This window comes from Poecilia mexicana, unplaced genomic scaffold (genome assembly GCF_051168715.1).
Source record: "Poecilia mexicana isolate PSO_F unplaced genomic scaffold, ASM5116871v1 ptg000096l_RagTag, whole genome shotgun sequence".
NCBI lineage: Eukaryota > Metazoa > Chordata > Actinopteri > Cyprinodontiformes > Poeciliidae > Poecilia > Poecilia mexicana.
The window spans coordinates 23,876-37,500 of NW_028263434.1; the positions used below are offsets into that span (position 1 = coordinate 23,876).

General features: G+C 60.7%; 1 protein-coding gene across 1 annotated transcript; it reads left to right on the forward strand.

The window, feature by feature from the left end:
• The first annotated feature begins 9,129 nt into the window (after positions 1-9,129).
• Positions 9,130-11,547, forward strand: LOC148152349 (uncharacterized). Its single transcript, XM_088003637.1, has 3 exons — positions 9,130-10,798; positions 10,901-11,149; positions 11,236-11,547. Exons 1-3 carry the CDS (start codon positions 9,383-9,385, stop codon positions 11,512-11,514), a joined length of 1,944 nt encoding a protein of 647 aa, XP_087859763.1. The 5' UTR covers positions 9,130-9,382; the 3' UTR covers positions 11,515-11,547.
• Positions 11,548-13,625: the final 2,078 nt, after the last annotated feature.

Genomic DNA, 13,625 nt, shown 5'->3' on the forward strand with positions numbered 1-13,625 from the left:
TGCTTTCTCCTATTCCCTGATTTGGCCTGAAATGCAGCGACCGACTCCATCTAGTGGCGGAAAAATTGAAGTGCGCATAACCACTTCTCACCTCACCAGAAATGATCCCGTGCCACCAAATGTCACCCGATCCTCCACCGGCGCCATCCGGAGGAGGAATAAATGAACTGCACAAAGACTTTCACCTGACATTGAATTGATGGGTAATTTTACTCCTTTTTTAAAACGATAATTATCTTCTCCCCTTTGAACGGCCTTCTCCCCGTTTCTTTAACTTAAATCTTGCTCTCCGTGCCTAAACCTAAAACAAACCTAATTTATTTTTATTATGGACCGTTTCACTGTTTTTTTTTGGAAGCCTTACCGTCCAATATTTTCCCTCAACCTAACCTCTCAGGATTTCAGTCAAAGCTAGGGGGGAGGCTCGATTTTTTTTTCCCTATTCCCTGATTTGGCACAGCCCTAACGCCACGGATCCCTAACGCCTAACCCCACGGATCCCTAACGCCTAACCCGTTTCCGACTGATCCTCCGTCGGCCCACGCAGGCTAAACCCTGAGTCGGGCGAAGAAGCCGTCGCGGCACACGCGTCCGGAACCCGTGCGAACCCCACCGCAGACCTGGCTTCGGCATCCGTAGCACGTTCGCTTCACGAGTTATTCTCATTTTGACTGATCTGACTTGGCTGTAGTCCTCTATCCTAACCTAGTGTCTTGTGAGTTAGGAAAGACGCTGAAGCTTTCCTATTCCCTGATTTGGCCTGAAATGCAGCGACCGACTCCATCTAGTGGCGGAAAAATTGAAGTGCGCATAACCGCTTCTCACCTCACCAGAAATGATCCAGCACAACCAAATGTCACCCGATGCTCGACCGGCGCCATCCGGAGGAGGAATAAATGAACTGCACAAAGACTTTCACCTGACATTGAATTGATGGGTAATTTTACTCCTTTTTTAAAACGATAATTATCTTCTCCCCTTTGAACGGCCTTCTCCCCGTTTCTTTAACTTAAATCTTGCTCTCCGTGCCTAAACCTAAAACAAACCTAATTTATTTTTATTATGGACCGTTTCACTGTTTTTTTTTGGAAGCCTTACCGTCCAATATTTTCCCTCAACCTAACCTCTCAGGATTTCAGTCAAAGCTAGGGGGGAGGCTCGATTTTTTTTTCCCTATTCCCTGATTTGGCACAGCCCTAACGCCACGGATCCCTAACGCCTAACCCCACGGATCCCTAACGCCTAACCCGTTTCCGACTGATCCTCCGTCGGCCCACGCAGGCTAAACCCTGAGTCGGGCGAAGAAGCCGTCGCGGCACACGCGTCCGGAACCCGTGCGAACCCCACCGCAGACCTGGCTTCGGCATCCGTAGCACGTTCGCTTCACGAGTTATTCTCATTTTGACTGATCTGACTTGGCTGTAGCCCTCTATCCTAACCCTAACCCTAACCCTAACCCTACTTAGAGGAACGGCCCCAAAACCAGCCATCCGGGAGCATTTCGGGCCCACTTTGAAAAATCGTAGCGGCCGAACCGGACCTCGTGGGACCGCGGGACCCGGGGCGCCCGAAAGAGCACGACCTGGAGAACTCCGTTCCAACTAGACCCGATTTTTAGCGAGCAAGGCGGCCGCGCGGCGGCCGCCCGAAAATCGCAAAGTAGCTCGAAAACACTTTGAACTTTTTCCGAGTGCTGCCTTATGGCGGCTCAAACGGCACTTGCGGGCAACAGACACCAGGTGGCGCAGGACGGTTGGGCGCATGGCTCCCTGCTGCACGGTGGCTAACGTCCCCGAACGGCAGGGATGCCTCCCGGTGGCGAATGCTGCCAAAAAGCGCGGGCACGCTCCCCGGTGTCACCCCCGACGCCATCTGGCAGCAGCACCTCATGCCTTCGAGTGTCTGTCGGCTCCCCCCGCACTCATAACCCCTCCTTTGCCCAGCCTGTCTTTATCTCGGTTCGCAAAGTGGTCCAATAGCCGCGCTCCCACCCGGGACGCCCGGGTTCGCGGCCCGCTTGCACCGGGAACCCTCTTTTGTCTTTTTGGGTGACATAAAGGATCGCTCACTCATGATCCCCAATGGCAACCATCCACCCTATTTCTATTAGTCTACAAAAAGACTTTTCGTATGGGGACTTTAAAATGGCACAAGACCCGTTCCGCCGAATGGCTGGACCCTTCCAGCAAATGGCTGGACCCTCCCCGGGATTCGGACACTCTCAGCCCCGCTACAACTTGTCAAAAATACCCCTGCACGGTTCTCCGGAACCGGGGTACGGTCCCAGGACCTCCGCTGGGCCGGAACTGGTCCTGGAGGACCAGGGGGGAGATATGGAGCTACTTTACCCGGGATCGGGGCACTGGATCCCGGGCGGGGGCTCAGACATTCGGTGGGACCCCTGGGCGTCTCCTTATGGCCAGGGACTTTCAAATGGCACAAGTCCCGTTCCACCAAATGGCTGGACCCTTCCAGCGGATGGCTGAACCCCTACCGGGGACGGGGCAGAGGCCCAGACATTCGGCGGAGCCCCTGGGCGTCTCCTTATGTCTCGTGCCTCTGGTAAGGCAGGAATTTGGCAGCAGCACCTCCTGCTTCCGCATGTCCAGACCCGGACGATGATCCCAGACGTCTACATCACTTGCTATGAGGTCATAAGCGCTATGAGCCAAGGAAACCCGTATGGCTCGAGTAGTCTTGTGGTGGATCTGCTGCGGCGCCCCCCCAGCGACCGGGGTACGATTCCCACAAGCTGCTCAGGCCTTTTCTATCTTTTTGGCCGACCGCAGACATAAGGAGGCGCTTCGGACATAGGGAAGCCTCGACATCCGGACATCCTTTTCAATGGGGCCTCCTTATGTCTCGTGCATCTGGTAAGGCAGCAGCCATTTGGGAGCACCACCCCGTGATTCCGTAGGTCAAGGCCATGTGGCAGCACCACCTCCTGCTTCCGCACGTCCGGACGCTGATGATCCCCTATGTCTACATCACTTGCTATGAGGTCATAAGCGCTATGAGCCAAGGAAACCCACATGGCTCCTGTAGTTTAGCGGTTTAGCCGCCCGGTCTCCGCCCCAGAGACCAGGGTTCGCTTCCCGCTGGCTGCAGAAAGCCTCTTGTTTTTTTATTGTGTTTTAGTTTTTTTTTAATCTTTAGATGAGGTTACAAGTCCTATGAACGTGGTAGACAAACCTGCCTTGATAGCCAGGTGTACAGGAACACCGGCCCCCAGCTGGGAGACCCGGGTTCGATAACGGTCTTGGCTACCGAGGCTTTTGTTTTTGTTTTTTCGGGGGGGGGGGGGATTTAGCTCAAAATGTTGCCAATCACGTGGCTCCGATAGTTTAGGGGTTGATTTTGAGCTCCATTTCAATGATTGTGGTACAGCGAAGAGCGTAACTGCTCCTGTCCTCTTCTTTTTCCGTTCCTGACAGAAAGAGGCACCACGTGGTGCTGCTCAATGGCCGAAATAAGGCAGCACCACGTGGTGCTACTATGTGTCTAAATTACTTGCTACGACGTCATAAGCGCTATGAGCAAAAGGTCACCCGCATGGATCGAGGAGTCTTGTGGTTGAAGGTGCCACGCTTACAATGGATTGGGGCTGCGAAAGGGAGGGAGTATGTGAGAACGTCCGTCTCCGTAGCTCGCTCTGCTTCTCCTTCTCCCCCTCCCTTGTCTTGAGCCGCTAAAGTACAGGATCCACCGAGTCCACCCTTTTCCCGAACCGCTAAATTACAGGATGCAACGAGTGCCTGCGAGAAGCGAAGGGCGCCTTTGGCACCTCTTCCCTCCTGTTGGGGTCGAGAGAAAAATCATGCTCTGCTTCGGGTGATGCGACCGCAAGACTAACCGAGCCCAGAGCACCCGTGGAGGTTCGGGCGGGCGCCCGATAAACCCTAGCCCCGAAAAAGGGGCTCAGACATTCGGTGGAACCCCGGGACGTCTCCTCATGGATGGCTCGTGCCTCTGGTAAGGTAGCCATTTGGGATCATCACCCTATGATTCCGTATGTCCAGATCCGGTTCTACGGAACCGGGACCGCTCAAGGAGGTTCCGTACCCGGGGTTCCGTTACCGGGACCCCGCCTTACCCTGGCCAAAAAACCCCGTGGCTCTGGGACCTCCAGGGAGCTCAACCCTAACCCCACCCCTGATAACCCTAGGTCAAGTCCCCGTTCCACCAAACGGCTGGACCGTTCCAGCAAATGGCCGGAAGCCCTCCCCGGACCCCGGCAGGGGCTCAGACATTCGGTGGGAACCATGGGCGTCTCCTTATGGCCGGGCACTTTAAAATGGCACAAGTCCCGTTCCACCGAATGGCTGGACCCTTCCAGCAAATGGCTGGACCCTCCCCGGGATTCGGACACTCTCAGCCCCGCTACAAGTTGTCAAAAATACCCCTGCACGGTTCTCCGGAACCGGGGGCCGGTCCCAGGACCTCCGCCGGGCCGGCCCCTGTCCTGGAGGACCGGGGGGGGAATTATGGAGCTTCTTTACCCGGGATCGGGGCACCGGAACCCGGGCAGGGGCTCAGACATTCGGTGGAACCCCTGGACGTCTCCTTATGGCTGGGAGATTTAATATGGCACAAGACCCGTTCCACCAAATGGCTGAACCCTTCCAGCAAATGGCTGGACCCTCCCCGGGATTCGGACACTCTCAGCCCCGCTACAAGTTGTCAAAAATACCCCTGCACGGTTCTCCGGAACCGGGGGCCGGTCCCAGGACCTCCGCCGGGCCGTCCCCTGTCCTGGAGGACCGGGGGGGGGAGTTATGGAGCTTCTTTACCCGGGATCGGGGCACCGGAACCCGGGCAGGGGCTCAGACATTCGGTGGAACCCCTGGACGTCTCCTTATGGCTCGTGCCTCTGGTAAGGCAGCCATTTGGGATCATCACCCTATGATTCCGAATGTCAAAAGGCCCTCACACCCAAGACAGACCGCACCGCGGCTCGACAGGTCGAGGCCATTTGGCAGCATGACCTCGTGCTTCCGTATGACTCGCAGACATCCAGCAGCACCCCCTTCTGATCCCTCGTGGCGGGCCTATAGCTCCTCGACCGAAGGCTTCCGGATGGCAAAAGCGCTCCCCTTTTATTCCCGGGACCCTCCCCCACCGGCCCGAACGCCACCCGCCCCCGACCTGAGCTCCAAAACAGTTTTGAGGGGCCCGACACACTCCCAGACATAGGGCAGCACCAACCCATGTCGACTTATGGCAGGGCTCAGACATTCGGTGGGAACCCTGGGCATCTCCTTATGGCCAGGGACTTTAAAATGGCACAAGTCCCGTTCCACCGAATGGCTGAACCCTTCCAGCAAATGGCTGGACCCTCCCCGGGATTCGGACACTCTCAGCCCCGCTACAAGTTGTCAAAAATACCCCTGCACGGTTCTCCGGAACCGGGGGACGGTCCCAGGACCTCCGCCGGGCCGGCCCCCGTCCTGGAGGACCGGGGGGGGGAATTATGGAGCTTCTTTACCCGGGATCGGGGCACCGGAACCCGGGCAGGGGCTCAGACATTCGGTGGAACCCCTGGACGTCTCCTTATGGCTCGTGCCTCTGGTAAGGCAGCCATTTGGGATCATCACCCTATGATTCCGTAGGTCAAAAGGCCCTCACACCCAAGGCAGACCGCACCGCGGCTCGACAGGTCGAGGCCATTTGGCAGCATGACCTCGTGCTTCCGTATGACTCGCAGACATCCGGCAGCACCACCGTAGGGTCCCTCGTGGCAGGCCTACAGCTCCTCGACCGAAGGCTTCCGGATGGCAAAAGCGCTCCCCTTTTATTCCCGGGACCCTCCCCCACCGGCCCAAAGGCCACCCGCCCCCGACCTGAGCTCCAAAAGAGTTTGGAGGGGCCCAAAACACTCCCAGACATAGGGCAGCACCAACCCATGTCGACTTATGGCAGGGCTCAGACATTCGGTGGGAACAATGGGCATCTCCTTATGGCCAGGGACTTTAAAATGGCACAAGACCCGTTCCACCAAATGGCTGAACCCTTCCAGCAAATGGCTGGACCCTCCCCGGGATTCGGACACTCTCAGCCCCGCTACAAGTTGTCAAAAATACCCCTGCACGGTTCTCCGGAACCGGGGGACGGTCCCCGCACCTCCGCCGGGCCGGCCCCCGTCCTGGAACGCCGGGGGGGGGAGTTATGGAGCTTCTTTACCCGGGATCGGGGCACCGGAACCCGGGCAGGGGCTCAGACATTCGGTGGAACACCTGGACGTCTCCTTATGGCTGGGCACTTTGTAGAGAGGGCACAAGTCCCGTTCCACCGAATGGCTGAACCCTTCCAGCAAATGGCTGGAACCCGCCCCCAGCTCGGTGAACCCGGACCCGGGCAGAGGCTCAGACATTCGGTGGAACCCCTGGACGTCTCCTTATGGCTCGTGCCTCTGGTAAGGCAGCCATTTGGGATCATCACCCTATGATTCCGTAGGTCAAAAGGCCCTCACACCCAAGGCAGACCGCACCGCGGCTCGACAGGTCGAGGCCATTTGGCAGCATGACCTCGTGCTTCCGTATGACTCGCAGACATCCGGCAGCACCACCGTAGGGTCCCTCGTGGCAGGCCTACAGCTCCTCGACCGAAGGGTTCCTGATGGCAACAGCGATCCCCTTTTATTCCCGGGACCCTCCCCCACCGGCCCGAACGCAACCCGCCCCGGACCTGAGCTCCAAGAGATTTTTTCAGGGCCCGACACACTCCCAGACATAGGGCAGCACCGACCCATGTCGACTTATGGCGAACCGGTTCTACAGAACCGGGCCGCTCCAGGCGCCGACGGACCCCGGGCTTTCGTAACCGGGAACCCGCCCGACCTACGCTCCGAACCCCGCGTCTCTGGGACCTCCGGGGACCCCGAACCCGACCCTACCGTCCCTTGGGGTTCCCTGTAGTTCTCGCCGCGGTCTGTCTTCAGAGTAACGCCTCCCGCTGGGTCCCTACCTCGGGGGAACCGTCGCCCGACCGCCCGGAGGGCGGCCGGGCGGCGGGACGCCCGCCTGGGCCCCTCCTAGCCGCCCGTGACCTCTGGAGCTTGACCTTTCGGGCCTGCAGGCCCACGACATCCGGCAGCACCACCTTCGGCTCCCTTGTGGCGGCCCTATAGCTCCTCAACCAAAGGCTTCCGGATGGCAAAAGCGCTCCCCTTTTATTCCCGGGACACTCCCCCACCGGCCCATACGCCACCCGCCCCGGACCTGAGCTCCAAGAGATTTTTTCAGGGCCCAAAACACTTGCAGACATAGGGCAGCACCGACCCATGTCGACTTATGGCAAACCGGTTCTACAGAACCGGGCCGCTCCAGGCGCCGACGGACCCCGGGCTTTTGTAACCGGGAACCCGCCCGACCTACGCTCCGAACCCCGCGTCTCTGGGACCTCCGGGGACCCTGAACCCGACCCTACCATCCCTTGGGGTTCCCTGTAGTTCTCGCCGCGGTCTGTCTTCAGAGTAACGCCTCCCGCTGGGTCCCCACCAAAGGGGAACCGTCGCCCGACCGCCCGGAGGGCGGCCGGGCGGCGGGACGCCCGCCTGGGCCCCTCCTAGCCGCCCGTGACCTCTGGAGCTTGACCTTTCGGGCCTGCAGGCCCGCGACATCCGGCAGCACCACCTTCGGCTCCCTCGTGGCGGCCCTATAGCTCCTTAACCAAAGTCTTCCGGATGGCAAAAGCGCTCCCCTTTTATTCCCGGGACCCTCCCCCACCGGCCCAAAGGCCACCCGCCCCGGACCCGAGCTCCAAAAGATTTTTTCAGGGCCCGACACACTCCCAGACATAGGGCAGCACCGACCCATGTCGACTTATGGCTGCAACCGTCAACCCACGAGGTCACGGATCGACCCCCCAACCCGTGCTTCTTCAAATAACCAAATGTCACCCACACCTCCATCCCGTCGCCCGGTCAAAGGGCCGACGGAAACAAGTCAAGGCAGAGTTAAAAACAAAACTTCAGCTAGAGGAACTCGTACACAATTCCTGTGAAAATGAGAGCCGGACTGAAAGCGCTGTTGTACCCTGCCCCCGTCCCTCGCAGACATAGGGCAGCACCACACCATGTCGACTTATGGCTGAAACCACACACCCACGGGGTCACGGATCGACCCCAAACACGTATTTCTTCAAATAACCAAATGTCCCCATGTGGCTAAAGTGCTTCCTCAGGGCAAAGGTGACCCCCCCGCATCGCTTCCGACCCCCCCAGACCTCCATCCCGCATTTGGAAACGCTTTCCCCATTCGCCTGACTCCACGTGTCAGGAATGAGCCCAAACGGCATCACCCCCGAACTCAGAGAAACCCTCTCCACAGTGGAACACAAGGACCCTTCCAAAACCAATACAAGAGCTCCCCCGAGTGTGTCTGCGAGGACACTGCGGGTCCGCCCGAATGGCTAAAACTGATCCCCAAATCCCCATTCATGTGCTGCACCGTGGCCAGGGGGATCGTCATAGACTCTAGGCAGCAGAAACCGCCATGGCGCAGCATATTCAATGACAGGTTAGGCCATCGGGGATCCATTCCTCTAACCCTACCCCTAACCCTAACCCTAACCCTACCCTAACCCTAACCCCTAACCCTAACCCTAACCCTAACCCTAACCCTTACCCTAACCCTAACCCTAACCCTTCCTATGGCGAACGGCCAATGTCCGCGGTTGGCGCTGCCCTGCCTCCGCTGACGCTGCCAGGGCGTACGTGAGCGCTGCCCTGCCTCCGCTGACGCTGCCAGGGCGTACGTGAGCGCTGCCCTGCCTCCGCTGACGCTGCCAGGGCGTACGTGAGCGCTGCCCTGCCTCCGCTGACGCTGCCAGGGCGTACGTGAGCGCTGCCCTGCCTCCGCTGACGCTGCCAGGGCGTACGTGAGCGCTGCCCTGCCTCCGCTGACGCTGCCAGGGCGTACGTGAGCGCTGCCCTGCCTCCGCTGACGCTGCCAGGGCGTACGTGAGCGCTGCCCTGCCTCCGCTGACGCTGCCAGGGCGTACGTGAGCGCTGCCCTGCCTCCGCTGACGCTGCCAGGGCGTACGTGAGCGCTGCCCTGCCTCCGCTGACGCTGCCAGGGCGTACGTGAGCGCTGCCCTGCCTCCGCTGACGCTGCCAGGGCGTACGTGAGCGCTGCCCTGCCTCCGCTGACGCTGCCAGGGCGTACGTGAGCGCTGCCCTGCCTCCGCTGACGCTGCCAGGGCGCTGATTAGCCGGAGGGCACCGGCTGCGCCCCGCCAATTGGCCTCAATAGGCTGCACCTGCTGCGCCCCGCCGTTCCCCTGCAGCTAATTGGCCTCAATAGGCTGCACCTGCTCATTCCAGCCCCGGCAGCCGGACAGAGACGCTTCTGCTGGAGGTTTTGAGCACCGGGGAAGCTTCCAGATGCCAAACCATCGACCCTACAGACGCTGCCCCATCTGCCGCAGTAAGTTTGCCCAGCTGCCGAAGCATTTAGAGCGAGTTCACCGCGTTTTGAACCAGGCGGAGCGGAAAATCCTGCTGGCTTTTGCCCACGGGCGAGTCAACGTCCGGGGAATGGACTGCCCTGTCCGGGGCTGCACCTACAGAGGTCCCAGGGTCGACCGCCACCTCTCCGCCGGTCACGGGGAGCTGGAGGTCGAGACGATAAGGGGGCACCTCCGCAGCCTTCACTGGAGGGCCACCATCCACGCTCTCTCCGTACTGAGGTCCACGGAGCCCACGCCACGGCTGGCTTCCGAGCTGGACCTGCCGGACCAGCAGCAACCAGCCCCAGACTCTCCTGGGGAGGACGGAGACGTGTCCTCCTCTTCTCCGGGGACCGCCCTGGAGCCTCTTTCCGGTAGGGATTCTCCGCCTCGCTCCCACAGACCTGGTTCTCTGCCCGCATCGCCGCCCCCTGGTTCCAACGCCTCTTCTCCTCCTCCTCCTCCTGGCTCCACGGCCAGCCCTCCTCCTCCTCCTCCTCCTGGTCCTGGTGGTCCTGGTTCCGACCCCGGCTCTCCCCCTCCTGGTCCTGCTTCCAACGCTGGCTCTCCTGCCCCTGCCGGGACGCGGCCAGAGGCGGAGACGAGCGACTCTGACCCTCCGGCCGGCTCCAGCAGCACCAGGGCGGTCCGAGGGCTTGCCCTGCTCCCCTTCGCACCGCTAGTGTTCCCCGCTGCCGTGGAGAGCTACTTGGAGGAGTACCACACGCACCTCCGTGGGGCCCTGCCCACCCCGCAGCACTGCATGAACGCGCGCTCCAAGCTGGGCCGGATCCGGAGCCTTCTCTCCTTCGTGGCCCGGGGGAAACCTCTCAACGCCACCTGGGCGTTCATGCATGACCTGGAGAAGATCCACGCCTTCCCACAAGCCCTGAAGGACAGGAGGAGAGCCATAACAACAGTCAAGGTCTACCTGGTGAACTTCTCGCAGTTCATGGACTACTTCTCCGAGACCCCGCCGAGGGGCTGCAGGCTGACCAAGAGACAGATCAGGGGGGTGAGCAGGGCGGTCAGAGCGGACCTCCAGCAGATCGTGACCGAGGTAACCCTCCACCAGATCTCCGTGAAGCGCTCCAAGGCCAAGAGGTCCATCAGCAGGAAGCAGCTGCGGAGGTGCAAGAGCCTGGCCACGGCCACCATCCCTGTGCTCCTCGGGAAGCTGGAGGCGGCACCCTCGAACGTCCAGCTCCGCCACAGGCTCTACGGCTACCTGGCCTGCTACCTGTCTGCTGTCTACGGCCACCGGCCTGGGGTGCTGACCAACATGACTGTGGGGGAGCTCCAGGAGGCGATGGAGGATGCTGAGGAAGGATCTCCAGGCTTTGTGATCAATGTAAGTGGATCTACGAGAACCAGGGGCATGGAGCTCCGGGCAGAGAACCAGGCGCACTGAGCTCCATGCTCCTGGAGCTCATCTCATCTCATCCCTTCTCAGGTGAGGAACCACAAGACCAACAGGGCCTTCGGGGCGGCCCAGCTGTTCCTGACCCACGCCGAGTTCAGCTGGTTCGTCCGGTGGCTCTCCGTCCGGAACACGCTGAACCCACCGTGCCGGTTCCTCCTCTTCAGCAGCAACCAGAAGCGGATCGCCAAGCTGACGCGGTTCTCCCAGTGTGCCTGGACGGAGATGGGGCTTCCAGGCCGGCCGACCATGACTGATTTCCGCAGCGCAGTGGCCACACACGTGGGTAGCACATTTCTCCGGTCGGAGGGGGGGGGGGAAAGAAAAAACCACCAGGTTTTTTAATACATTTTTATTCTGTTTTTCAGGCAAGGGATGCACACAGCAGCGAGGTCAGGGGACAGCTTGCCCGGGTGATGTGCCACGACACCAGGACCGCGGACAGGTTCTACGCCAACCAGCTCACGGCGGAACAACTGGCGGACATCCGGAGCAAGTTTGACCGGGCCACAGCGCCACAATCTTCCTCTCCAGGCTCCGGGGAAGCCAGCCCACCACTCCCCCCCCGGCAAGGTGACTCCTCTTCGGACCTGGCCTCCTCCACCACCCCTGGGGACTCGGAGAGAGAGACGGAGGAAAACAATTAAAAATGTTCAATAAAGATGTTAAATGTGAAACAACCGCATCTCTTTAATTACCTGGGCTGGGGAGGGAGGGTAGGTTGGGGTAGCTCCAGGCCCTGACCTCCAGGAAGAGAACCAGGCATGGAGCTGCAGGCCCTGACCTCCAGGAAGAGAACCAGGCATGGAGCTGCAGGCCCTGACCTCCAGGAAGAGAACCAGGCATGGAGCTGCAGGCCCTGACCTCCAGGAAGAGAACCAGGCATGGAGCTGCAGGCCCTGACCTCCAGGAAGAGAACCAGGCATGGAGCTGCAGGCCCTGACCTCCAGGCAGAGAACCAGGCATGGAGCTGCAGGCCCTGACCTCCAGGAAGAGAACCAGGCATGGAGCTGCAGGCCCTGACCTCCAGGAAGAGAACCAGGCATGGAGCTGCAGGCCCTGACCTCCAGGAAGAGAACCAGGCATGGAGCTGCAGGCCCTGACCTCCAGGAAGAGAACCAGGCCTGGAGCTGCAGGCCCTGACCTCCAGGCAGAGAACCAGGCATGGAGCTGCAGGCCTTGACCTCCAGGCAGAGAACCAGGCCTGGAGCTGCAGGCCTTGACCTCCAGGCAGAGAACCAGGCCTGGAGCTGCAGGCCTTGACCTCCAGGAAGAGAACCAGGCCTGGAGCTGCAGGCCCTGACCTCCAGGCAGAGAACCAGGCCTGGAGCTGCAGGCCTTGACCTCCAGGCAGAGAACCAGGCCTGGAGCTGCAGGCCTTGACCTCCAGGCAGAGAACCAGGCCTGGAGCTGCAGGCCTTGACCTCCAGGCAGAGAACCAGGCCTGGAGCTGCAGGCCCTGACCTCCAGGCAGAGAACCAGGCCTGGAGCTAAAGGCCTTGACCTCCAGGCAGAGAACCAGGCCTGGAGCTGCAGGCCTTGACCTCCAGGCAGAGAACCAGGCCTGGAGCTGCAGGCCTTGACCTCCAGGAAGAGAACCAGGCCTGGAGCTGCAGGCCCTGACCTCCAGGCAGAGAACCAGGCCTGGAGCTGCAGGCCTTGACCTCCAGGCAGAGAACCAGGCCTGGAGCTGCAGGCCTTGACCTCCAGGCAGAGAACCAGGCCTGGAGCTGCAGGCCTTGACCTCCAGGCAGAGAACCAGGCCTGGAGCTGCAGGCCTTGACCTCCAGGCAGAGAACCAGGCCTGGAGCTGCAGGCCTTGACCTCCAGGCAGAGAACCAGGCCTGGAGCTGCAGGCCCTGACCTCCAGGCAGAGAACCAGGCCTGGAGCTGCAGGCCCTGACCTCCAGGCAGAGAACCAGGCCTGGAGCTGCAGGCCTTGACCTCCAGGCAGAGAACCAGGCCTGGAGCTGCAGGCCTTGACCTCCAGGCAGAGAACCAGGCCTGGAGCTGCAGGCCTTGACCTCCAGGAAGAGAACCAGGCCTGGAGCTGCAGGCCTTGACCTCCAGGCAGAGAACCAGGCCTGGAGCTGCAGGCCTTGACCTCCAGGCAGAGAACCAGGCCTGGAGCTAAAGGCCCTGACCTCCAGGCAGAGAACCAGGCCTGGAGCTGCAGGCCTTGACCTCCAGGCAGAGAACCAGGCCTGGAGCTGCAGGCCCTGACCTCCAGGCAGAGAACCAGGCCTGGAGCTAAAGGCCTTGACCTCCAGGCAGAGAACCAGGCCTGGAGCTGCAGGCCTTGACCTCCAGGCAGAGAACCAGGCCTGGAGCTGCAGGCCTTGACCTCCAGGAAGAGAACCAGGCCTGGAGCTGCAGGCCCTGACCTCCAGGCAGAGAACCAGGCCTGGAGCTGCAGGCCTTGACCTCCAGGCAGAGAACCAGGCCTGGAGCTGCAGGCCTTGACCTCCAGGAAGAGAACCAGGCCTGGAGCTGCAGGCCTTGACCTCCAGGCAGAGAACCAGGCCTGGAGCTGCAGGCCCTGACCTCCAGGCAGAGAACCAGGCCTGGAGCTGCAGGCCTTGACCTCCAGGCAGAGAACCAGGCCTGGAGCTGCAGGCCCTGACCTCCAGGCAGAGAACCAGGCCTGGAGCTAAAGGCCTTGACCTCCAGGCAGAGAACCAGGCCTGGAGCTGCAGGCAGGCACACCCAGAACACTTACCCACATCCAGGCTTTGCTCCGGGGAGAGAAACAGACAGT

Coding starts and splice junctions, on each gene's coding strand:
- LOC148152349 (XM_088003637.1), top strand. CDS start 9,383: ATGCCAAACCATCGACCCTACAGACGCTGCCCCATCTGCCGCAGTAAG. Junction 10,799..10,900: donor CTCCAGGCTTTGTGATCAAT/GTAAGTGGATCT, acceptor ATCCCTTCTCAG/GTGAGGAACCACAAGACCAA. Junction 11,150..11,235: donor GCAGCGCAGTGGCCACACAC/GTGGGTAGCACA, acceptor TCTGTTTTTCAG/GCAAGGGATGCACACAGCAG.